Raw genomic sequence first — 25,090 nt, 5'->3', positions numbered from 1 at the left:
AATTACATAAATGCACATCCCTAGTGCCGATCGAGTCATTTAATGCTATTATAGGCCGATCGATCGGAGCATCCCTACCAGAAAGTCTACTGCTGGACCTCCCTAGCCGGTATGCCTTGAATTTTTCTCTGCCTCCAAACGGGGCAAACCCTAGCCTCAGCCAATGTAAGGAACGACTTATTCAAAGCAGCCCCAGCCTGGAGGTAAAGCCTCATTTGCAGCGAGTTGAACATCATCCTGCCCACCCTGCCCAAGGGGGATAAAAGGGTGGGCAATCTAACCAGTAGGGATGTAACGATAGTTCACAGTACGATATTTCGTGCTTAAAGAACTGCCACAATGTGTATCGTAGCATAGTGGGGATATTTATACGATAGGCTGTTCTTTTAATTTTATGTGTTGACCGTCAACACGTGACCTAGTTCTGCTAAAGCGTCACCTGTGCTTCACCGCAGACATTGCTTGAATCACCTGCAGCTTTAACTGAAGAAACAGATATAGATGATGCACCGTTATCTTTTAAGTCTGACGTCTGGCAGCATTTTATTTTTCCTGTCACTCAACGGGAATCCTAATCAGTCGCATGGACGCGTGCACGCACCAATCCATGTCCGCGAGCTTTTGTGTTTTCAACCACACGCAGCTGCATACAAACGTCCAGGTGACGTTTTAATATTATGAAAATAAATGTGTTATTAGAATTTCAGTTTTATTTGTTTTCATTTGCTCAAAATACCGCAATGCGTATCGTATTGTGAACCCAGCATCGAGATACAGATAAAACCGTGAGCTTAGTGTATTGTTACACCCCTACTAACCAGTGGGCTGTTTTTCAGTCAAAAGAGGGGCTACAGCACCCATGAAGTTTCTGTAGCATCCCTCTTCACAGCACAGAAGTCTTGTTTAAGCACTCATGCAAATAAGCGTCAGGGAATGCCTCAAGCAAAGTGTTACTCAGAATGCTCTTTTGTTGGAGTGTTGGCACCAGTTTAGCCGTTGGCACCAGTTTAGCCAGTGCCCCCCATGTTGTTGCTCAACTCTCCTCCTGACGATCTGCAACGCACTGCCTTCGAGCTCAGTCATGGGAGCAAACAGACATGGGTATGAGCTTATTGGTGTCTCATTTTGAAAGCTTAGCCTTTAAAATAAATGAGACGAAAAGCTGTTTTGTGCCCTCATGAGAAATAATTTACCTAGGTCTCAGACTGAACTCAGGCCTGTATCAGGCTTTTTTGTTGTAAGTGTGCATCAGCTCGATTCGCAGCTGTATCTCCCTTCTTCAGTCAGTCGCATTATTTTAAGACTGATGGCCTCGACAGTCTTGGTTTTTCCAGTGGACCTTTTGCAAGTTTCTGTTTTAGCATTAGGTAGAGGCTCAGTGCTTGTGTCCAAAATGCCACCTCAACTGCAAAGTGTTAATTGCATCACTATGCATGTGTGCCAACCATTATTGGAGATCAATAGCTAGATTCTTGAATCAGGGATTCGACTGAGGGCAGTTTCACAGACATTTTAAGGTACATTCACATTATAAGCGACCAGCAGTAGCAGAGTGATGCGATCTCATTGATTTCAATAGAAACTCGGCGGCATCCGGAGACACGAGCGACAGTGACCGTTGATGGCTGGATTGTCGCGCGACTGAACACACCTCAATTGAAACATTTTAATTATGGGTGACTTTCGGGAGCGACTACCAATGAGAACGAAGCAGGGGAGTTCACCTCATCCGTCTCTCGTTAGTTACTGAAGTGGACGTTATTCATTTGTTTATGACAACTAGATATAGAAATGCCTCTTTTGAAAGGGACGAGCGACACACAGCGACAAAGTCGCCTATAATGTGAATGCAGCTTTATCCACTGCAGGGCTCACTCTATCAGAAGCATGGCATCCTCATGGGCTCGTTTTAAAGGTCTGTTCACATTATAACGATAAATATAACGTTAACTATAACTATATTAGCATCCACATTATAACGATAACTATGCTAATTCGCTCACGTGCGGGGCAATCGCGCAAATACTTGCCTTTAATGACATGAACTTTTCTTGGACATTTCTTGCAATAAAAACTTTTGTAATTGTTTAATTGTCACTGAATATGTAAATATGTTATTCTTGTTGCATTTACACAGGGGGCAACCAGCAGATGTCCTCAACGCGCTGCGTTTCGTGTAAGTCTAAACAGTGAATCTAGTTTGTGTAATCGAAGTTAATATCTTACCTTTTGGTGTAGTCCGTGTGGTAGGAAAAATGCATTACGTACTGAATTTTACAGCAACTGCATCAGAGGTAATTTTATGTTAAAGACCTCAACAATGAGCTTCTCCACAGTGTCATTTCAAGTGCACGTGAAGTTCAAATAGATTTGATTGGCTGTCAATGGTTTATCGTTTATCAGGTGGGGAAAAAAAAAACGCCCAGAAAGTGATCCCAACGATATCGTTCGTTGTATCTTTATTGTTATAGTTATGGTGTGAACTCCGCTTTTGTCTTTAATATAAAAAATGTAAAAACTACCGTATTTTTCGGTCTATAAGCCGCGTTTTTTCCATAACTTGGCTGGTGCTGCGTCTAACAGTCAGGTGCGCCTTGTAAGTCAGTATGAATTAATTTTGACATTTTTTGAGGCAAGAGACAACATTACCGTCTACAGCCCCAAGAGTCAGCCATATGCTGCTTCTGTATTTACGTAATTCAATAGATTCAGTAATGTGGAATGACGAGTATGCGAACTTCACTCTAGTTGGCTTGTTTGGTTAATTTTGCCTATTCAACCTTCCAGGTAAGTTCTGTATGCTATGGTTTATCGTTTAAATAACTGACAATATTACTTTAACGTAGAGACATCTATTCAGCCTGCTGTTCTGTCTGCTATTGTTTAGTTTAATAACTTGCCTTTCCAGATTAAATGTCTGTTCTTCGGCTTGGATTTTGTAAAAATAAACGCAACGTATAGTCCACTGCGACTTATATATGTTATTTGGTCTTAATGAAGCATTTTTGAATGATGCGGCTTATAGTCCGGAAAGCACGGTATTTTTTTTTTATTGTCGTTATAATGTGAACGGCCCTTTACTCTTTTCCCTCCATTGGCAAGTTATCCCGTCAATTAAGAGAAAACGCTTCCATGTCAATGACGAGATTTCATGGTAATCCATTTTTCCACTATTATCCACTAAGTGGCACTCTTACCCAACTTATAAAACACTAAAGCATCCACTGATCCAAAAACTGTAAAAACTATGTTTTGATCATCATTCCGAATCTGATCGCTAACAAAAGTCTATTTAAAAAAATGCAATTATCTTATTAGCTTTTATTCAAAAATTGCATAAAGAAACCTACCCATATTTCAGATGTTTTATTCTGGAAACAGTTGCAGGCGTCTTGTGTTTATATTACATGCATCGCTGTGGGTTGACATGTCTGCAAAGCGGGAGTTTATATCCCATACTGAAATACCAAGTGAATGTTTGAGAGAGAACTAAGTTACGAACGTAAATCACCACACTTTCTTCCTTTCAGTTGTATGGAAAAGAGATAAAATGACATAAAATATAATAGGGATGCAGAACTCCTACGTAACTGCTATGACTGGTCTGTAAACCGACAGATGTGGTGTGATTGGTGCTTCCAGGAATGGTCACGTCCGAGGCAATTCGCATAAAGTTTTGTTATCAAAATTATTAACCTACTTCAAATAAATGTTATGACCCATGTGTTGTTATAACAGTTAAGTTAATATAATAGTGTGAACCTGTTTGGAGAGCAGTTCTTTGCATAGCTGATACAGCGTGATGAATTTTCTGGCCAAAAGTCGAGCCTGGATAAAACCCTCAGCCACCAACATAATCTCACAGATCAGCTCAAAGTCCGGCACGACCATCGCACAAGGCCTGCAGAGCAGAATGTTCAATCATCAGACACACATACATTGACTGGCATTAAGCATGAAGCATTCATAGACAAATTTTGGCATTGCTCAAAAATAAACTATAATTGCTCATGAAAATTTGCTAAGGATGCCTACACTACATAAGAAATAAGCAATTTAATATAAAAAACTTTATTGTCTGATATATAGAAAGTAATATTTTAAAAACTTTAATAAAAAAAGTGCAGGTGGCATGATATCTTCTTACAAAAAGGATGTGAAATCTGATATCTAAAAAGAGCAAAAATCCCCTAACACCAAACATCACTTAATGATATGCAAATCCTGAGCTTACCTAAAGAGAGCCTTGAGGTTTTCTGGTAGCTCAGTCCTGCCGGCGTATCCGGGGTTCATTGTTATAAAGATGCCAACTGAAGGGACCAGGTTAACATCCTCCCCCATGAAGTTAAATCTCTTCTTTTTATCACGGATGGCATCTTGAATACTTTTGACCTGATGGATCACACATTCTTAATATAAATGGAAATGGTACAGCAAGTTGAACAGCAAACTAGACAGTCAAAACAACATGACAACCAGATTCTTAACTCATTCCCCCCGCCAGTCATTTTTTGAAAAATTGTCCGCCAGCATTTTTTGTGATTTTCACAAAAGTTTCACAAAATGCCTTCCAGGAAAATTTTCTAAAATATATAAACATACAAATACATCAAATGAAAGAACAGACCCTCTGCTTTCAAACAAACAATAAACAAACAAAACGGGGAAAATTTTTTTTCATAATATCTACACTCACCTAAAGGATAATTAGGAACATCATACTAATACTGTGCTTGACCCCCTTTTGCCTTCAGAACTGCCTTAATTCTACATGGCATTGATTTAAATGTTGGCCCATATTGATAGGATAGCATCTTGCAGTTGATGGAGATTTGTGGGATGCCTATCCAGGGCACGAAGCTCCCGTTCCACCACATCCCAAAGATGCTCTGTTGGGTTGAGATCTGGTGACTGTGGGGGCCATTATAGTACAGTGAACTCATTGTCATGTTCAAGAAACAAATTTGAAATGGTGCATTATTCTGCTGGAAGTAGCCATCAGAGCATGGGTACATGGTGGTCATAAAGGGATGGACATGGTCAGAAACAATGCTCAGGTAGGCTGTGGCATTTAAACGATGCCCAATTGGCACTAAGGAGCCTAAAGTGTAGCAAGAATCTGAATGTCTCAACAGAAATCGAGACTCATCAGACCAGGCAACATTTTTCCAGTCTTCAACTGTCCAATTTTGGTGAGCTTGTGCAAATTGTAGCCTCTTATCTATTTGTAGTGGAGATGAGTGGTACCCGGTGGGGTCTTCTGCTGTTGTAGCCCATTCGCCTCAAGGTTGTGCGTGTTGTGGCTTCACAAATGCTTTGCTGCATACCTCGGTTGTAACGAGTGGTTATTTCAGTCAAAGTTGCTCTTCTATCAGCTTGATTCAGTCGGCATATTCTCATCTGACCTTTAGCATCAACAAGGCATTTTCGCCCACAGGACTGCTGCATACTGGATGTTTTTTTCCTTTTCACACCATTCGTTGTAAACCCTAGAAATGGTTGTGCGTGAAAATCCCAGTAACTGAGCAGATTGTAAAATACTCAGACCGGCCTGACTGGCACCAACAACCATGCCACACTCAAAATTGCTTAAATCACATTTCTTTCCCATTCTGACATTCAGTTTGGAGTTCAGGAGATTGTCTTGACCAGGACCACACCCCTAAATGCATTGAATCAACTGCCATGTGAAAGGTTGAGTAGATAATTGCATTCATGAGAAATTGAACAGGTGTTCCTAATAATCCTTCAGGTGAGTATTTTTTTCTCTGCTTACAAACTCTTAAACGTGGGTATTTTTCTTTAAATCTACAATTTTTTAGCAAAAAGCTGAAATAATTGCATTTTTGTGAAGCAATTATGTTAGAGATCAGATTCAGAAGTGATTATTAAAACAAATACAGAGTTTAAAATTATTAAATAACATTTGGGCTTCAGTTTTTTCATAAATTGGATAAGTCCATCTAGTGGATAATTGCAGTATTGCAGATTAACAAAAAATAATCAGGAACACGTTTTTATGCAGATGTTTGCTCTTAATTGACTCATTAATGGCAGGGAAAGAGTTAAACATGAGCCATGAGAGAAGCCACAAGCGTGATTTACACTTCCAAAAAATCCATCCAAGTTTAATAAAAAACTACAACACTCATAATATCATAAAGAGAGCTCCACCAATCGGTGAAGCTGTTGTTACCATGGAAACAAAAACTGCAACAGACATTCACAAGATATAACTGGATTATGTCATCAAAACAATATTATAATTATATCATCAGCATCAAACAATTGACCTGTCTGCTATGATGCGTGGACATCGACTTTGGATGTCTGCGTAACACAAATGACTCAGATGCTGGCGGCATTCTGACAGTCTGATAGAGTTCAGCCATTTATCAGACAAACAGTGACATATAACATATAAGATATGAGTCACGTATTGCTGAGCGCTGATAAAATAACATGAGGCTTTACTTTGAGATGTAGGGTTCATTCAAGGCCATTCAATTTAACATATCGCTCTCTAAAGCAGAGCTGCTAAGCCAAGTAAAGACATGCGTTAAGACCACCGGAAACAGAGCAGTTCATACAAGCTTTGTTTTTGAGAAATTTGTAAAGGTGGTTTGAGCAAATTTTACGGGTTGGGATTAGAAAACAGGTTTTAATTTAAAAATAGCTCCATTTAAAAAAATATACTGAAGCTAAATTAATTTGTAATGTTCAGTTTTGTGAAAACTAGTCTTTAATATTTTCATTTTGTTGCTGTTGCATTCAAACCATTGCACTAAAAGTTGCTCAACTGATAATAATTTATAATTTATAAAGCAGTGTCATGGGTTTGATTCCCAAAAAATGCTTGTATAACTTGCATGCACTGTCAGCCAGGTGCTTAAGATAAAAGAGTCTGCCAAATCCATAAACATAAGTGCTGCTACTAAATTTACAACAACATGGCAAACGAACTAGTAAGCTGTGAGTTTAAATTGAATGATAAAAGAGATAAAGATGAGGTGTCACAATATACACAATATAAACAGAATAAATAAACAGCCCACCTTTTCTGTGATGTCCCCGCTGGTTGCATGCAACAACAAACATAACCAGAGTTGTGCAAATAAATGACTCTAATGGCCAATTCTCTTTCAGTAAGATGGACAAATCGGTCCCCAACTTATGGGTTCTCAGTATGAATCAATTTAATGACTCACTCATTCAGTAAATGGTTTATTTAACACAGCTATGGTCCTTAAGTTACTTACTGAACCACAAGTCATTATTTTCATCATGTCTGCCCAAACATTCAACTAGAAATGAACAAAGGGCTGTTTACATTGTTATTCACCCAAAAATGAAAAATCTGTTATCATCCGCTCACCCTCATGTTGTTCCAAACCTGTAAACATTTCTTTATTCTGCTGAACACAAAGATATTTTAAAGAGCACTAATTACCCGATTCACAAATTTACATTTACTTTGGTGTTTAAGTGTGTATTAGTACATTTTAACCATGTGCAAAAGGTACAAACCCCAAAGTAAACGATGACGCGAGTTTTCCTCACCAAGGTAAATCTCTTTTCTTGGACTACAACAAACACACAGATTGTAGGCAACAGTTTACTTTTTGGGATTGGTGATGTAGTAAAGACTGACATTATTATAATTCCTCCCGCTTTAGACTCACAGCCTGTAAGTTAACTCCTGTTAGCAACCGAATCTTTCAAACATGGTAAGGAGCGACATATTTTCGACTGATGTCAGAGGTATTCAGGCCAATCACAACGTAGAGATAAGCTGGCCAATCAGGGACACAGCGCTTTTCAAATCTATGAGTTTTGTATAGATGGTTTCATCGGACGCAAGTGTGCTGACGCGATACACGTCTGGATCTAAACTTTACTTCCGGTTTCATTTGTTTAATGGTCTGACTAGTTTCTAAACTGATCTCTTAAAGTCGCTCTATGCAATTCGGCGTTTTTGTCAAACAGCGACCCCTAGAGTCGCTGGAGAATACTTGCAACTGTCGTAATTTCCCACTCTAATAATGACCAGGTAATGTTTCACAATTTCATACAATTTTCATACCTCCCCGAGCTTCAACAGGAGGATGATTCGCCTTACTATGACTTTGTTTACCACCGAAATAACTTTGAAGCTGTTATATTAAGGTAAAATAACTGCATAGTGTGTCTTTAATCAAATGCCTCGTCGAAAATAACAAATGTTTTGGTTTCCTAGGTAATTTATGTGTTTTTTTTTTGCTTGTTATATAAATAAACAACTTTAAAAGAAATGCGCTGTTATTTATTCTTAGCGGAGTTTACCGGAAGATATGTGTGGACCACGACAGCCGCTTGTTTTTTGAATCAGTGCGTTTCAAGAAGAGAGGGAATTGTGGAGCTTCAATAATGTACGGTATGTGGAAAATAATGGTGTTTTTTAATCATAAACCATGCAAACACATTGTATTATACCAAATATGCAAAATAAAGTTTTTAGCAATTAAATAAAATGTTAGTTAAAATTGAATGTTACTGTTAGAAATGTCTTTGAAAAATGTTAATAACCAAACAAATCTGGGGCACCATTGACTTCCAAGCAGAAGTCAATGAAATGTTAGTAACCAAGCAGATCTGCTGCATCATTGGCTTTTCTAAATAGAAAAAGAAAAAATAATACTATGGAAGTCAATTTGTTTGGTTATTAACATTATTCAAAGACATTATACAGGTTTGAAACAACTTAAGTAAATGACAGAATCTTCATTTTTCATTGAACTATCCCTTAAAAACTGTTTGAAATTGCTGCATACAAGCATGTAATGTAAACCACATAAACAACGGCAAACATTTTCCGCCTCAGTTAGAATTGTATGGCACTGACAACATGTTCACCTTTTTAACGAGCAAATGCTGGAAAAAACATCAAGATTTACCAGTGTTTCCGCAATATACATTCTACCATGGCGGCCCGCCACGCCTGCGGTTGTGGATAGAAGGGATACAGCAAACAAAATCTCGCCGTGTGAGCACTGTTTTATCCCAATCCTTCACCCAAACCCAACTCTAAACACAACATTTCAAAGGACTTAGGATGTATTTGTATCTCATTTAGCCACAGCCGTTGTTTTCATCCTAACCCTACCTCCAAATCTAATCCTAAACTTTTCGGCATTTGCTGTATCCCTTCTAGACAAAACCCACGGCCGCAGATTAACAGATGATGATTACATCTCTGTTTTGAGAAATAATAATAAAATAAATACACCTACACGAAATATGTTACACTTAAATAATTATCAAATTGACAAAACGAATAAAAAAGTATTTGAGTTTCTGTTCTTTTTTGTGACGCGCTGTAAAACCAAAGCAGAAAGCACGTCGTGTCCTTAATGATTTAAAATAAGCACAATGTTTTCTCCTTATTGTGAGTTTACACATAAAAATACACCACTTACAGTTTTGAATGTTGTTTTAATTTGATCTGTATGACCATAAATTTAGGGTAATTTAATTTAAGGTGCAAGGTCATCACGCGTATGATGTTCACCGGCGCATGTACACGGACGCAGCGCAGGGCTTTGAGAAATGACATGATTAAACTTTTAATTTAACATATTATGAGTTTTTTGGACTTTTAATTTGTAATCACTGTACTCATATTATCAAGTTATCAGGCCATAGTTATTCAGAATATAGGCTATAAACGCCGCGCACTGCTGCTGACCGCTCAGCTGTCCATCTGATGTGCTTCAGATCGACACTCACAAAGTTTCACAGAGAGAGACGCTGAGAGAGAGAGACGAGGAGTCGCAAGTTTGGAGCTCCGTCGAGATTATCAGCTAAATCCTATTTTTTCACTATCTTATTACTATCTATATAAATATAACTTATTAGTTTATCTTAGGAATACTTTACCTTGACGATTACTGAATTGTATTACTAAGCGATACGATTTAACACCCAGTGTTAGCATATAGCCCGCTAGCATATAGCCCGCTAGCATAACCAGCCGGTGCCGGCTAAATCTAGCATTTCTTACCGTCTGTTTACTTAAACCTTCCTTCGTTGGCGATCTAATGGCGGATTCATGCAATGTATGCTTTTCTGATCTGTCCACACCAGATCGGGAAGCTGTGAATGAGCTGATACCCGTCCTTCGCAGAGTCACCCTGACCACAGACGCTCATAGGCCGCCGAGGCGTGCTGGGAGCGAGCACCCGTCTCGATGCAGCTTCACGGACAGCGTTCGGGCGAACGTAGACGCCATCACCCAGCATGAAAACGGTAAGACTCCGCTTGTCATTGTAACCTGCACTACTTGCCACATGTACAGTTTAGCTTCTTCCGTCAGCATAGAGGGGTTTACATGTGCTAAGTTTATTGAAGTAGTAAGGCTGACGGAGAAGGTTGCAGAACTAGAAGCGCGCTTCCGAACGCTAGTTGAGGACAGTAAGACCGCTAATGTTAATGTTACAAACACTGTTTCGGGTGCGCCCAGTGTTACGCGTAATACACATGGCTCGGTTCCGACTTCAGAGTCAAGGCGGCTGACTAACTGGGTGACTGTCAGGCGGCATAGTCACATTCGGCATCCAAATAAAGTTCCTGTTTTAATATCAAACAGATTTTCTCCACTCAGCAATACACCGGCTGAGACGTCTGTTAAAGGTGCCCTGGTTATTGGAGATTCTATACTCAGGAACGTTGACATTGAGGCACCAGCCACCATAGTCGATTGTATACCGGGAGCCAGAGCGTCTGACATTAGATCCAAACTTAAAGTGCTGGCTAATGCTAAACGTAAGTTTTCTAAGATTGTTATTCACGCCGGCACGAATGACACCAGACTCCGCCAGTCGGAGATCACCAAAGATACTATTAAAGAGGTGTGTGAAATTGCAAAAACAATGTCAGACAATGTAATTTGCTCTGGTCCCCTCCCCGCCTACCGGGGGGATGAAACTTACAGTAGATTAGTGTCTCTTCATGGCTGGATGTCAAAGTGGTGCCCTCAGCATAACGTAGGGTTTATAGACAATTGGAAACATTTCTGGGGAAGACCTGACCTGCTAAAGAGAGATGGCCTCCATCCGTCTCCGGAAGGAAGTGCTATACTTTCTAGAAATCTGACCAATAGTCTTACTTTTGATATTGTCTGACTATCCAGGGCCCAGGTCAGGAAACAGACAGATCGGCTTACCCATCAGTCTGTTAGCTGCCTTGACATGTCAAGATCACATATATCCCAGCACATAGAGCCTTTTTTACCAGAGTACCAACACATCTCTACTGTGTCTGTTCCTCGAACAAATAAATACAGAGCACCGTTTACCTCGTCTCGCACAAATCTTATTAACTTAAAATTAGAACACAATACATTAACAGATGAAACTCAAATGTTAAAATTCGGCCTTCTTAACATTAGATCGCTTACCAATAAAGAACCAATTATCAATGAAATAATTACAGACCAAAACTTAGATGCACTCTGTCTAACAGAAACCTGGCTTAAAGCAGACGATTACATCAGTTTAAACAAATCCACCCCACAAGACTATTACTATAAACACGTTCCTCGTCTAAAAGGGAGAGGGGGTGGTGTAGCTACAATATACAACAAAATATTCAAACTAAACCATAAATCTGAATTAAAATTTAATTCGTTCGAAATAATACTGTTAAATATGGAAATAACTGATCGTAACAACAAACAGCTTTCGTTCATCTTAGCTACCATATATAGGCCTCCGGGCCACCACACAGATTTTCTTAAAGAAATAGCCGACTTCCTATCTGAACTCACAGTCACGGTAGATAAAGCTCTTATTGTTGGTGATTTTAATATTCATGTGGATAACCCAAAAGATGCATTAAGACGTGCGTTTATGGATGTTCTTAATTCTCTCAATATTAAACAAAACGTATCGGGGCCAACGCATACTCGTAAGCACACATTAGACTTAATTCTGTCACTCGGACTCAATATTAATGATATCGAAATATCACCCCAGAGCGATGCCATTTCAGACCATTGCCTTGTGTCTTACACGATACTTCTAGATAGGACCCCTCAGTCTACAACATGCTACAGATTAGCCAGAACAATAATTTCCACCACTAAAGATAGCTTTATTAGCACTCTTCCAGACCTGTCTCAAATATAACATGTAGCAGATAACGGTGAAGATCTGGATATTATAATAGAAAACCTGAACAACGTTTGCACTAGCACATTGGATGCCGTTGCTCCCATTCGAAAAAAAAGAATCAAAGAAAAAACTCCAGTTCCATGGTATGATCATCATACTGCAGCCCTTAAAAAAGTAGCCAGAAAAATGGAAAGAAACTACCGAAGCACAAAGTTAGAGGTATGGCGTTCAGCATGGAAAGAGAGTGTTCAACACTACAGACAGGCTATTAAAACCGCCAGATCTACCTATCTCAGTACGCTTATTAAAGAAAATCAAAACAACCCTCGTTTCCTATTTAGCACAGTTGCGAAACTGACTAGAAACAAAGAACAAACAGAAACAAATAGTAAACTCCAACACAATAGTAATGACTTCATGAACTTCTTTACTAACAAAATTATGTTTATTAGGGAAAACATTAAAACTACGCAAGCGGCCACCACTATACCCAATAGTACATTTACCTCTAGATTACCATACGAACATCTTGAGTCATTTAAACCTACTACAATAGAAGAGCTCTCTAAATTAGTAATGTCATCCAAATCATCGTCCTGTATACTAGACCCCATTCCCACAAAATTACTAAAAGAGGTATTTCATGTAGTGTCAGACACGGTATCTTTAACTCATCCCTAGAATTAGGATACGTTCCAACAGCTTTCAAACTAGCAGTTATTAGACCGCTCATTAAAAAACCAAACCTTGACCAGGGAGATCTTAATAACTTTAGACCAATCTCAAACCTACCTTTTCTCTCTAAAATATTAGAAAAAGTAGTGGCAAGCCAGCTACGCACATTCATAGCGAATAATAATACATATGAAAAGTTCCAATCAGGATTCAGGCCCCACCATAGCACAGAGACAGCGCTGCTTAGAGTTACAAATGACCTCCTATTAACATCCGATCGTGGTGAAATCTCAATCCTTATATTACTATACCTTAGTGCAGCCTTTGACACAATAGATCACACAATCTTACTCAGTAGACTAGAAAACTATGTTGGCATCAGTGGTCAGGCGTTAGCCTGGTTTAGATCGTATCTAACCAATCGCTATGACTTTGTTTATGTAAATGAGGAAGAGTCATATCACTCCCCGGTTAAATTCGGCGTACCACAGGGATCAGTTTTAGACCCTATCCTATTCTCGTTATATATGTTACCTCTAGGAGACATTATCAGGAAACATAACATAAGTTTTCACTGCTATGTGGATGATACCCAGCTTTACATCTCGTCACATCCTAGCGAAACCCACCAGTTTGCTAAGCTAACAGACTGCATTAGTGATATTAGGGACTGGATGGCACATAACTTTCTTATGCTAAACTCCAATAAGACTGAGATACTTATTATTGAACCAAATCGCTACAAAAATAGCATGTCAGATTACAAGTTGTCCATAGATGGCTGCACGGTGATGCCATCTTCCACGGTTAAGAATTTAGGTGTAATGTTCGACAGCAATCCATCTTTTGATAGTCATTTCTCCAACGTCTGCCGCACAGCATTCTTCCATCTTAGAAATATCTCAAAAATACACCATATGCTGTCTGCATCAGATGCAGAAAAGCTTATCCACGCTTTTATGACCTCTAGAATAGACTATTGTAACTCGTTACTCGGGGGATGCCATGCAAATCAGGTAAACAAGCTACAGCTGGTTCAAAACGCCGCCGCAAGAGTGCTTACTCGATCTAAAAAGTATGACCACATTAGTCCAATTCTGGAATCTTTACACTGGCTACCAGTTAAATATCGCATACAATTTAAAATATTACTAATCACCTACAAAGCCTTAAATGGCCTAGCGCCCTTGTATATTAAAGAACTACTATCAGAATACAATCGACCACGTAAACTGCGCTCACAAAATTCGGGTCTCTTAATTATCCCTAGAATATCAAAAGTGTCTAAAGGTGGTAGATCCTTTTCCTACTTAGCCCCTAAGCTCTGGAATGATTTACCAAATAATGTTCGAGTATCAGACACAGTCGATCAATTTAAATCTAAACTTAAGACATTCTTCTTTAACAAAGCATTCACATAAAATATGTCCAGTAAAAGTACTTTACCCGCAGTAGTTATTTTCACTAGAACAAACCACTCACACCCCTCATATGGGAAAAACACACTACCCGCAAAAGTAAGCCTGACTCCAACCGAGATGACTTCAACAACTATACTGTATGACACTTGCATTACATGCGAACGGCCCCTACGCTAATAGAACTCTGTTTTTGTCTCCCTGTCTCGTCCTCGAGCCTGAGGACAATGACACAAACAGACCCAGTTCCTGTTGCTGTGAAGGTCATCGCACCACTGATCTACTGGCTGTCCTTCAACGTGATGCCTAGCCGATGCGCGACCGGCAACCACCGGCTAAACCAGTTTAACCCGCTTCCTATCCCTACCGTATCTATATCTATATCTATATCTATATATATATATATACATATTAATCTCTCCCAAGGGTTTTTGTCCTCCTAGGATTTTTCCCACCGGGTTTTTTTCCTAGGGGGTTTTTAGTCCCAGGGAGAGTCAGCCAACTTTGGCTTAGCTTAGCACTTTACTGTATATGTAACACTATTAATACGCTTGCTTGTACGGTTCAACCTTAGCCGCTATGTTCTACTGCTTATATTATCTATTGATTTTCTGTGTTCTCCTTTACATCTCATGTAAAGCTGCTTTGCAACAATTAACATTTGTGAAAAGCGCTATATAAATAAAATTGAATTGAATTGAATTGAATTAAATTACAAGATATTTGTCCAAAAACAAAAGGCTAAATACAGAATACTACTTACATGTGACTGCAAGACATTAATAGTCAAATCTGTTTGGAAGGAAACTTACATTATTCCTGAAAAAAACTTGACGGTGAGACTGTTTTATCTGTTTCAGACAGCAGGGTCAGGGTACCCGCAGGTGAACCGCATAATATTTGATGTAACGGGTGTAATAATATTAACTTGTCATTTGCGTTGTAGATGCAGGTCGGGACTCAATAGGCAAGAGTGAACTGCGGGTCTAATATCAAGACCAGAATTCGACTTGATTCCGATAGATAGCAGTTTTTAAGTGGCCCTGTGCTTATGTGTGTTTAAGCATTGTCTGAAGGTTTCTATTTAACTGCACGATTTGCAGTGTGACCGGATAACTGGTCGGGTGCTCTGTCAATCACAGCGGTGCGGATTATCAAACAGGACTGTGCGTGACTTTGCAACAGGGAACTGTAACGCTAAACACGAGCACGAACTTGCAATGCACACTACATTAAAAACTACAATGAAAGATCCGTACTACGTAGCTGTGTAACATATTTTTTAAGAAATATGATCAAACATAGAAAAGCAATATGCTATAAATATAAGGAAAAGTAAATGACAGCATGAAAATGATAAAAACTACATGTTAGTTTACTGTAGCCTATATTCTACATAAAAAATAATGTACATTTATAATCATCACCTGTTTTAAGGAAACATTATTAATTACTGACTCCGTATCCGATTCTGGATCATATATGTAAGGCTGTATCTGACTGTAAGCCATAGTTATTTAAAAAAAGTTTTTTATTTAAGTTTGATTTCGAATCTGTTTAGATTAGTATCCAAAGGCTGTGCATACTAGTAACGCTTCAGCTCTGCCCACCGTACACATTCAAGTGTTCATCTTTTTCCTTTAAAAACCGTAATGGCCATTCTGTTTTATAATAATCTGACAACACAAAAGACTCTTTGGACATATGAAGGATGAATTATACTACTCTATAAGTAACCAACATTAACATTACATTGAATTACATTTACAATGTAAATAAAAATGCATTTAATTAAAGATAATCATTGGGTTAAGTTTTGTAGTATTAAAGGTCACATTCTTCCTGATCCAATTTTTCAAACTTTTGTTAGTGTGTAATGTTGCTGTTAAAGCCTAAGTAATACCTGCAAAATGATATAAATGCTCAAAGTTCACTGCCATGGTGATATATTTGCTTAAACAGAATTCCCCTTTCAAAGCCTACAGTGAACGGTCGGTTTGGACTACAGTCCTCTACTTCCTGCTTTAATGGCGTCAATGTAAGAGTGTTTGACTAAACTCCACCCACAGAAATACGTCAGTCGCCAAACTAAGCTCACACGGCTCTGCTAAGTTAAGTGGCTGTCCAATCACAACAAACTAAACAAGCTACACAATCAGAACTCGTTATGTATTTCTGAAGGAGGGACTTCATAGAACAAAGGCGGCATCAGCTTGTTTTTAAGGGCAGTAAAAAGAGCCCTACAGAGATAAAGTAAATACTGTTTTTTGCAAGTGAAACATGAACACATTATATAATATTGGGCACTGTAAACCCAAATCAAAGCTTCAAAAACACAGAAAGAACGGGACCTTTAAATACTATTTTATTACCAATAATTGTTTTTAGTATATTAAGTTACAACCATTAAATCGGGGGCTTCCTTAACTATACTAAAACATCTGCTAATGGAACAGTAGAACTGGAACCCAAAATATTAACTTAACCATCCGGGCTGACAACAGTCTCCTACCTAGTAATAATGAAGATGAAAACAAAGTGCTTCATATTTGGGGAAACTATTTAGCAAATATGTTTCCCCTCCCATAATGAGCTGCAGCGAGGTGCAAGGCAGAGCTCGGCTAATTTGTCTCAATATTGATACGTCTGGAGGCCATTCTGTTTATTTTATATTACGCAAATGGGAAATTGATTCTATCTATCTTAGTAAGAATATCATTTCAATGGGCTGTATCCCCCGAAAGTCTGCTCCTACTTAAAATGCATCATCAAACTCTCCGCAGTTAAACGGATGGCACTTTCTATCACGCGGTTTATAAAAGGGTCTGACAGACGCTTCGGTATCATTACTCTGATGTTCTGATTCACTGTAAATTGTTCTTCGTGACGGCTGCTCTTCAAAAACACTACAAAAGAAAAAGTAATTCATTTTTGATCACAGGGGAGAAACACCTATTCGATGTCCTGACATTTCAGGAGAGCTGCAATGGAAAGAGTCGCTTTTAAGGGAACAAGTTGGTAGATTCACAGTCTGACACATTGTATCGCAGCAAAACGCCCCTAAAGACGGATATACAGTCAGCTACACATCAAACTCCTTTATAATCACCAACACCATCTTCCATTGTGAGTAAATTAGATTTATGTGTGATGATGATGATGATTCAGACAGTTGTCTTCAAAGAAGCTTGATTGAAATCCTGGTTCACTTCGAGCCCCGTGTGAATTGAAATGCATAAAAGCTCAATTGAAAATAGCAGATGCACGGGCGTTATGAGATGCTGTGACATGTAGGCAGATGATATAATTGTTGAGTAAATCATAAAAGCAGAGTTTCCACATGGTTTCCTCACTTAGTGTTTTCCTGCTGCATCTTATCTCTATTTATAGCTTTAAACTTTCTACTGTAAGCCTGGTCTGCTTGACAGTGAAATTCAGCATAGAAATCTCTCAGAGCTGGTTATTCATAATCGTATCACAATGTTTTTTGAAGTGACAACTCACCTGCACAGCCACCACCGAAAGCACCTCCACTGATATCCTGTTAAACTCATCAAAGCAGCCCCAGGCTCCTGTCTGTGCCAGACCTTTGTAGATGTTGCCACAGGACTGAAAGAGAAAGATTGAGAGAGAGAAAAGTGACAAATGAGAGACAGGAATGTGCTTTATTCAGGATTGAGCTTGAACTGAGGTGGAGAACATGATGCAAAATTCAGATTTAGAGAAGTATTGCATTTCAACTTTCAGTATGAATTACCCCCAAACATGTTATAATGCAAATAAACAAAATAAAGTATATGTCTGACAAAACAATGCTTTTATACAATGAAGGAAAAGTTGGGTCGACTTAAAAAATGATTTAAAAATTAAACATTTTCAACTTACCTTTTTGCACTTTAAGGGAAAAATTGAATTTGAAAATGTTTAAACATTTTAGGTGTTACCAATTGAAGTATTTGTTTGAGCAAATTTTTACTTTTTACAGTGTATATGCATGGCACTTAATGAAATAAGTTTTATTTTATGTACCATAGTGAAAAATCACTTTTCCCAGAATGCTCATTTTACCAAAATCATTTAACCAAAATTATTTCATTATTATAGATTGACTGTATGTTATCTGTTATGCTGTATGAAAAAATGACAAAAATTTAATTATTGCATAGTATATCATCACAAATATTAGAAAACAAGCAGAGTTGGGGTAACGCATTACAAGTAACGTGCATTACGTAATATTACTTTTCTAAAGTAACAAGTAAAGTAACACATTAACTTTATAAATGTACACATTAATATTTGAGTTACTCTTTTAAAAATTAATTCGAAAAAAATATTAAAAAATAACATACTGAAGTAGCCTCTTATGGAACGGCTGAAATTCCACAAGGGGGCGTATTTGTTCCTCAGACGTTGCACAAAAAACGTGACATCCGAATATATTCACTATAAATCGTGAATGAAAAGTGAGATTCGAACGAATGTCCGTTAGTGAACTAATTGTATACACTATTTATATCGTAATTCGGTCAGAAATATCAAGATTATGAGATGAACAAATCGTTTTGAATTAAAAGGCTTGGATATTCCATTTCCTTGGATTTTTGGGGATTTATGAACAATTTGTTTTGGACAATTTCACCGAAGCGTATTAAGGGAAGATTTTGAAGGTAAGTAAATATCCTAAATCGGCGCCACACGGTTCAGGGGCCTCATGTATAAAACTGTGCGTGGGATTCTTACTAAAAGTCTTCGTACGCACAAAAGCCAAAAATGGCATACACCAAAAATTATGAAGACTTATAAAACAAAGTAATGTTCCCTTTATAAATCACAGATCACCTGCAAGTGTGTGTACATGAATCATCCTAATATCCCACCCTGCAAGCCCATTCTCCCATCAAGTTTGTTTTTTTATAAATCACAACCTTTGCGTGGGAACTGGCGTACGCACGTTTCTAGCCCTGTTTTGTGCGTACGCATGCTTTATACATGAGGCCCCTGGTAACCAACAACTAGATTACAGTTTTATGACTGCTAAAAATCATATTATGCTTTGTGTGTGCGCTTAATGGAATCCCTAAAGTCTAAGCTTTACAACGATGTGCCTCATGACCGTATATTTTGAAGATTTAATGCTTCAAAGTTACAATTACGTAATGCAGCCTCACGTGCAAGGGAGGGGGTGTACCGTGTACGGCACAGTGTTCCTTATCAGGTTAAACTGAATGTAGTCATGTTTGAAGAACAGTTTAAGTCAGAAAACGGAGATGGCAGTTCAAAGCTTGATATTTTTGTGATGGAAATATGCAATTTCTGAATGCAGAAATTCATAAAACTCAGAGATCAAGCCTTAGCCCAAGTAAGAAAAAGTAACGCAAAAGTAACTTAAAAGTAACACATGTATTACTTTCGATGAAAAGTAACTAAGTAACACATTTAGTTACTCTTTTGGGGAGTAACTTAATATTGTAATGCATTACTTTTAAAATTAACTTTCCCCAACACTGAAAATAAGCAGTGGAAAACAAAATTAAAGAGCACCCATTACGTTGCTAAAAACAACACTTTTGTACAGAGGGTATGCATTGACGTCACTTCCACGTGACCATGCAGGAGCTCGCCCTGTTGAGTGGCAATTGTATAACAAAATGGCTAGTTTTCATAGTGGCTGCTGTGAAAATGCCAGTAAAACGGACTATTATCAGCTTAAATTGAATTTAGTTGGACTTGATAGCAGATTACATTAGTTCAGGGATGGGCAACTTTGATAATGCCGAGGGCCAGCATTTTTCTCCTTTATACCAAGGGGGCCAGAACGACACGCACAATTTACATCATTCTTAATATCCTTTATTAAGAAACCACAATATACAATTAACCGGTCTTTAAAGATTTTAACTATAAAACTTAGCAATTATGCTAATTCTAAATCATAACTTTATTTTCAGTGCACAAGCATTTTAGATAAAGCATCTTAACTGCATTGCTTTAACATCTGTAACAAGCAAAGCACTTTTAAAAAAGTATAGAGGAGTTTCTCATCTCGCCCTTAAAGAACAAAATTATTTGAAATAAACAACACATAAATATATATAAATGTTAATAACAATGTATTTTACCTTTCAAATCTGAGAGCAATTCTGGCCCATGAACGACCCGTCACCCAAACCAGTGGCATTGGTTTTAACCCGACTGGACCCGAATGTAAACTGACGTGTGTGCAGTCTGCAGCCCCGGTGGCCTCGCAACAAATTTGGCGAGCTGCTCCATCTGTTTATATTACGATGACAAGGTAATAGGGCTGGGTATTGGCAAGCTCCTCCCAATACGATACGTATGACAATTCAAGGCCCATGATACGATACGTATCACGATACAATACAATGCGTTGCATGTTGCGATACATTGCAATACTTTTTCTTTTTTTATCAAAATTGTAAAAAATAGAGCTGAACACCTGCAGCTCTTTGAAAGCTGCAGGTGTTTTTATATTTTCTGCCATTTTCTCACTCGCTCTAACTTCTGAGACATTGGCTGAATGGCCGTATATGGCAGACAACTGGACAGTGACAACTACAGCAGTGGCAGAGGAGGTCGTTTGACGCACACAGAGGGATTTGATGGTAAAAAAAAATATCGATAGTAGAGATCGAAATATCGATACACTATCGATACAGCTAACTATCACGATAGTTAGCTGTATCGATATTTTTGCACAGCCCTACAAGGTAACCGCTAAAATTTACATTTAAAAATATCTTACATGTCTGTCTGAACGAAAATTAACCTATCGCCAGCCACACAATGTCACAAGCGCTCTTGGCAAACAGAGGGGAGGTTTGAAAAGGACATTGACACACACATGTGAGAGTTCAGGGCTTCTCGGGTCCGTTCGGCAAAAACACATTAATTTTAAATAATGCGAGACCGGATTGTTGTACCCGACCCGTGTCCGAGGCATGCGTGAAACTTTTAGACCCGAACCTGATCGGGTCTTGGGTCGGACTTCGGGTTTTCGGACTCTGTGAAGACCTCTTCACATAACCCCAAACACGGGACTATGCTTACTGTGAGGATCCGCGGGACCTAGCGCCCCCTCCTGGTTGGGAGTATTTACGTCCTAATACAAAAATCATAATTTTAAAAGTATTTCATTAAGTATAATATGGTCCAGTGGGCCGTATTAGAATTTACCCCGGGCCGTGTGCGGCCCTCGGGCCGCCAGTTGCCCATCCCTGCATTAGTTACATTTTCCAAGCATCTGTGCTTTATTAGGGTGTTTGTATTGGGAAAAATGTTACTTCACTACATTCTAAAGCATATAATCATACTGTGTATTCTTTTATATTGCATATTAATATTTATCTAATTACATGAAAACTGTGTAATTTTACTTGAGTAAAAGTACGTTAATGTATTTAAATATCAAATGTAAAACAAAAACTTGTATTTATGAAATGTAATAGAGTAAAAATGATGAAAATATGCTTTGGAACGTATTTAATGGGAGTCTGTTAATCTGTTAGTACAGTCTATTGCACAACAGCTTTTTTCCAGTGTTTCCGCTGATTTCACACTGTACACAAATTCTGACGCTCTGTCTTTTGCCACTCAGAGGGCATAAACGCAGTCACTTTCGCCAAAGGTGACATCACGTGCATACCCTCTATATTTGCTGTAATACAAGGTGCCTGCGTAGTTTATGGTTCACCAACACATTATTTTTCACATACTGTGCATTATTGTTGCTCCTATAAGCCCTGCCTCCCTGAAACGCATGTATTTTGTACAAAGCTCATTGTTCTTTAAAAACGCAGTGTCCTCTGATTTGCCAGCTAACCAGAACGTTGTGATTGGCCTGAATACCTCTCTTGTCACCCAGAAATGTGACGCTTCTTACCATGTTTGGAAGATTAGCTCACAATGCAATGGTGACGTGAGTTAATATCGTCGTCTTTACTACCTTATCAATACGAACAGAATCTGATCCAAAAAATGCAGATGACAAAGCTGATCGATCAAATTTACCAGTGCGGCTTGAGCGGAACGTAACAGATTGGTAAGGTAAGGATACTAAAACATCAAAACCACGGCTGCATTTATGATACGTAGAAATAAAAAACAAGCGCTACCCTACACTGCACAAAACTTGTTTGAATCATGGTTTAGTCAGTAGTAAACTCTTTAAATATGAAAACAGACAAAATAAATCTAAATGATTTACCTCAAAGATCAAAATATTGGGACTGGCATCTTCACACTTTATTAACACCAAAATCTTTAGCACTTCATAAGCCAAAAGCTTTAACAGTTATGCACCAAAACAGCATGTAGTATAAAAAAGACAAGGACCTGGCAACACTGGAAGACAGTGCGCTGTGGAGCAGCCTCAAAAATGCGTACAATGCATAACGGCAAAATGGAGGTTTAACAAAGGAAATGTAAAATCATGAATCGGATAATAGGTGCTCTTCAAAGCTGAACTCTGTAGCCTTTGCCTCTCTATCGCCATCTCTTTCTAAAACATAAACTTGCAGGTTACCTTAAAGGCGCAGTGTGTAAATCTTAGGAGGACCACTTGACAAAAACGCAATATAATATATATAACTATACTTGCAGTGGTGTATAAAAGCCTGTATCTATATACATCGCAGGTCCCCTTCCATGGAAGTCGCCATTTAGCACCCTCATGTTTCTACAGTAGCCCTAAATAGACAAACTCCTCTACAGAGCGCGTCTCTTATGACGACATGTTTGTCCTGTGGCGGCTACCGTATCTTCTCTATTTGTTCCAAAAGAGAGGGGTAAGTGGTGAACCGAGCCATTGGTTTCAATTCGCACCCTTCTTGCTAGGTGCCACTAAAATCTACACACTGCACCTTTAAATACAGTGGGGCAAAAAAGTATTTGGTCGGCCGCCAATTGTGCAGGTTCTCCCACTTGAAAAGATGAGGGAGGCCTGTGGTTTTCGTCGTAGGTGCACTTCAGCTATGAGAGACAAAATGAGGAAAAAAATCCAGAAAATCACATTGTCTGATTTTTTAAGGGTTTATTTGCGATTTATGGTGGAAAATAAGTATTTGGTCAATAACAAAAAAGCAAGATTTCTTTCTCTCACAGACCTGTAACTTCTTCTTTAAGAGGATCCTCTGTCCTCCACTTGTTACCTGTATTAATGGCACCTGTTTGAACTTGTTAGCAGTATAAAAGACACCTGTCCACAACCTAAAACAGTCAGAATGCAAACTCAACTATGGCCAAGACCAAAGAGCTGTCAAAGGACACCAGAAACAAAATTGTAGACCTGCACCAGGCTTTGAATACTTAATCTGCAATATTTAATCAGCTTGGTGTGAAGAAATCAACTGTGAGAGCAATTATTAGAAAATGAAAGACATACAAGAACACTGATAATGTCCCTCGATCTGGGGCTCCACGCAAGATCTCATCCCGTAGGGTAAAAATTATCACCAGAATGGTGAGCAAAAATCCCAGAACCACATGGGGGAACCTAGTGAATGACCTGCAGAGAGCTGGGACCAAAGTAACAAAGGCTACCATCAGTAACACACTATGCAGCCAGGGACTCAATTCCTGCAGTGCCAGATGTGTCCACCTGCTTAAGCCAGTACATGTCCGGACCCGTCTGAAGTTTGCTAGAGAGCATTTGGATGATCCAGAAGAAGATTGGGAGAATGTCATATGGTCAGATGAAACCAAAACATAACTTTTAGGTAGAAACTCAACTTCTTGTGTTTTGAGGAGAAAGATGCTGAGTTGCATCCAAAGAACACCATACCTACTGTGAAGCATGGGGGTGGAAACCTCATGCTTTGGGTCTGTTTTTTTGCAAAGGGACCAGGACAACTGATCCGAGTTAAGGAAAGAATGAATGGGGCCATGTATCGTGAGATTTTGACTCAAAACCTCCTTTCGTCAGCAAGGGCATTGAAGATGAAACGTGGCTGGATCTTTCAGTATGGCAGTGATCCCAAACATACCGCCCGGGCAAAGAAGGAGTGGTTTCGTAAGAATAATTTCAAGGTCCTGGAGTGGCCTAGCCAGTCTCCAGATCTCAACCCCATAGAAAATCTTTGGAGGGAGTTGAAATTCCGTGTTGCCCAGCGACAGCCCCAAAACATCACTGCTCTAGAGGAGATCTGCATGGAGGAATGGGCCAAACTACCAGCAACAATATGTAAAAACCTTGTGGAGACTTACAGAAAACGTTTGATCTCTGTCATTGCCAACAAAGGGTATATAACAAAGTATTGACATAAACTTTTCTTATTGACCAAATACTTATTTTTCACCATAATTTACAAACAAATTCTCAAAAAATCAGACAATGTGATTTTCTGGATTTTTTTTTCTCATTTTGTCTCTCGTGGTTGACGTGTACCTTTGACGGAGGTTGCAGGCCTCTCTCGTCTTTTTGGGTGTGAGGGCTTGAACAATTGGTGGCTGACTGAATACTTTTTTGCCCCACTGTACTTATCTTAACGTTTATTCAGAAACAACTGACTTTCCTACGAAATCTGACTCGACATCTCAACTTACAAATCATTATTTTAAAGCTCACCTTTGTTCATTTATAACCATTCAAAAAGTTACAGTTTGCACCTTTAATAATATAGTTTAGACGTTTTTGCAAAACATTAGTGTGACTTTGCTGAATTTCTATGAATTGTCCCTTTAGTTAATTCCTCTTCACTTTATTCCCTTCAAAATCCGAAAACGAGCATGATCATTTACATTTAAAATCCCACATGTGAATAAAAAGCCACAAATATTCCCTAACCCTACATCATCAATCTCAACAAATTCTTTGTGAACAAACTAGCA

At 38.7% G+C, this 25,090-nt stretch overlaps 1 protein-coding gene across 3 annotated transcripts in view; it reads right to left on the bottom strand.

Moving 5' to 3' along the window:
- The window catches only part of dnah9 (dynein, axonemal, heavy chain 9), a 260,170-nt gene that overhangs the window by 162,051 nt on the left and 73,029 nt on the right, over window positions 1-25,090 (bottom strand). For all 3 annotated transcript variants that reach the window (XM_073866631.1, XM_073866632.1, XM_073866634.1), the window contains exons 28-30: window positions 17,747-17,851; window positions 4,235-4,392; window positions 3,763-3,901 (exon numbers count right to left, since the gene is read on the bottom strand). In XM_073866631.1, the coding sequence (XP_073722732.1) occupies window positions 3,763-3,901; window positions 4,235-4,392; window positions 17,747-17,851 (402 nt within the window). The remainder of the gene's footprint in view (window positions 1-3,762; window positions 3,902-4,234; window positions 4,393-17,746; window positions 17,852-25,090) is intronic.

This window comes from Misgurnus anguillicaudatus, chromosome 4, assembly GCF_027580225.2.
Source record: "Misgurnus anguillicaudatus chromosome 4, ASM2758022v2, whole genome shotgun sequence".
In the NCBI taxonomy this organism is placed as follows: domain Eukaryota; kingdom Metazoa; phylum Chordata; class Actinopteri; order Cypriniformes; family Cobitidae; genus Misgurnus; species Misgurnus anguillicaudatus.
Note: the sequence above shows the minus strand (reverse complement) of the source record. Positions and strands in the feature narration are given on the sequence as shown.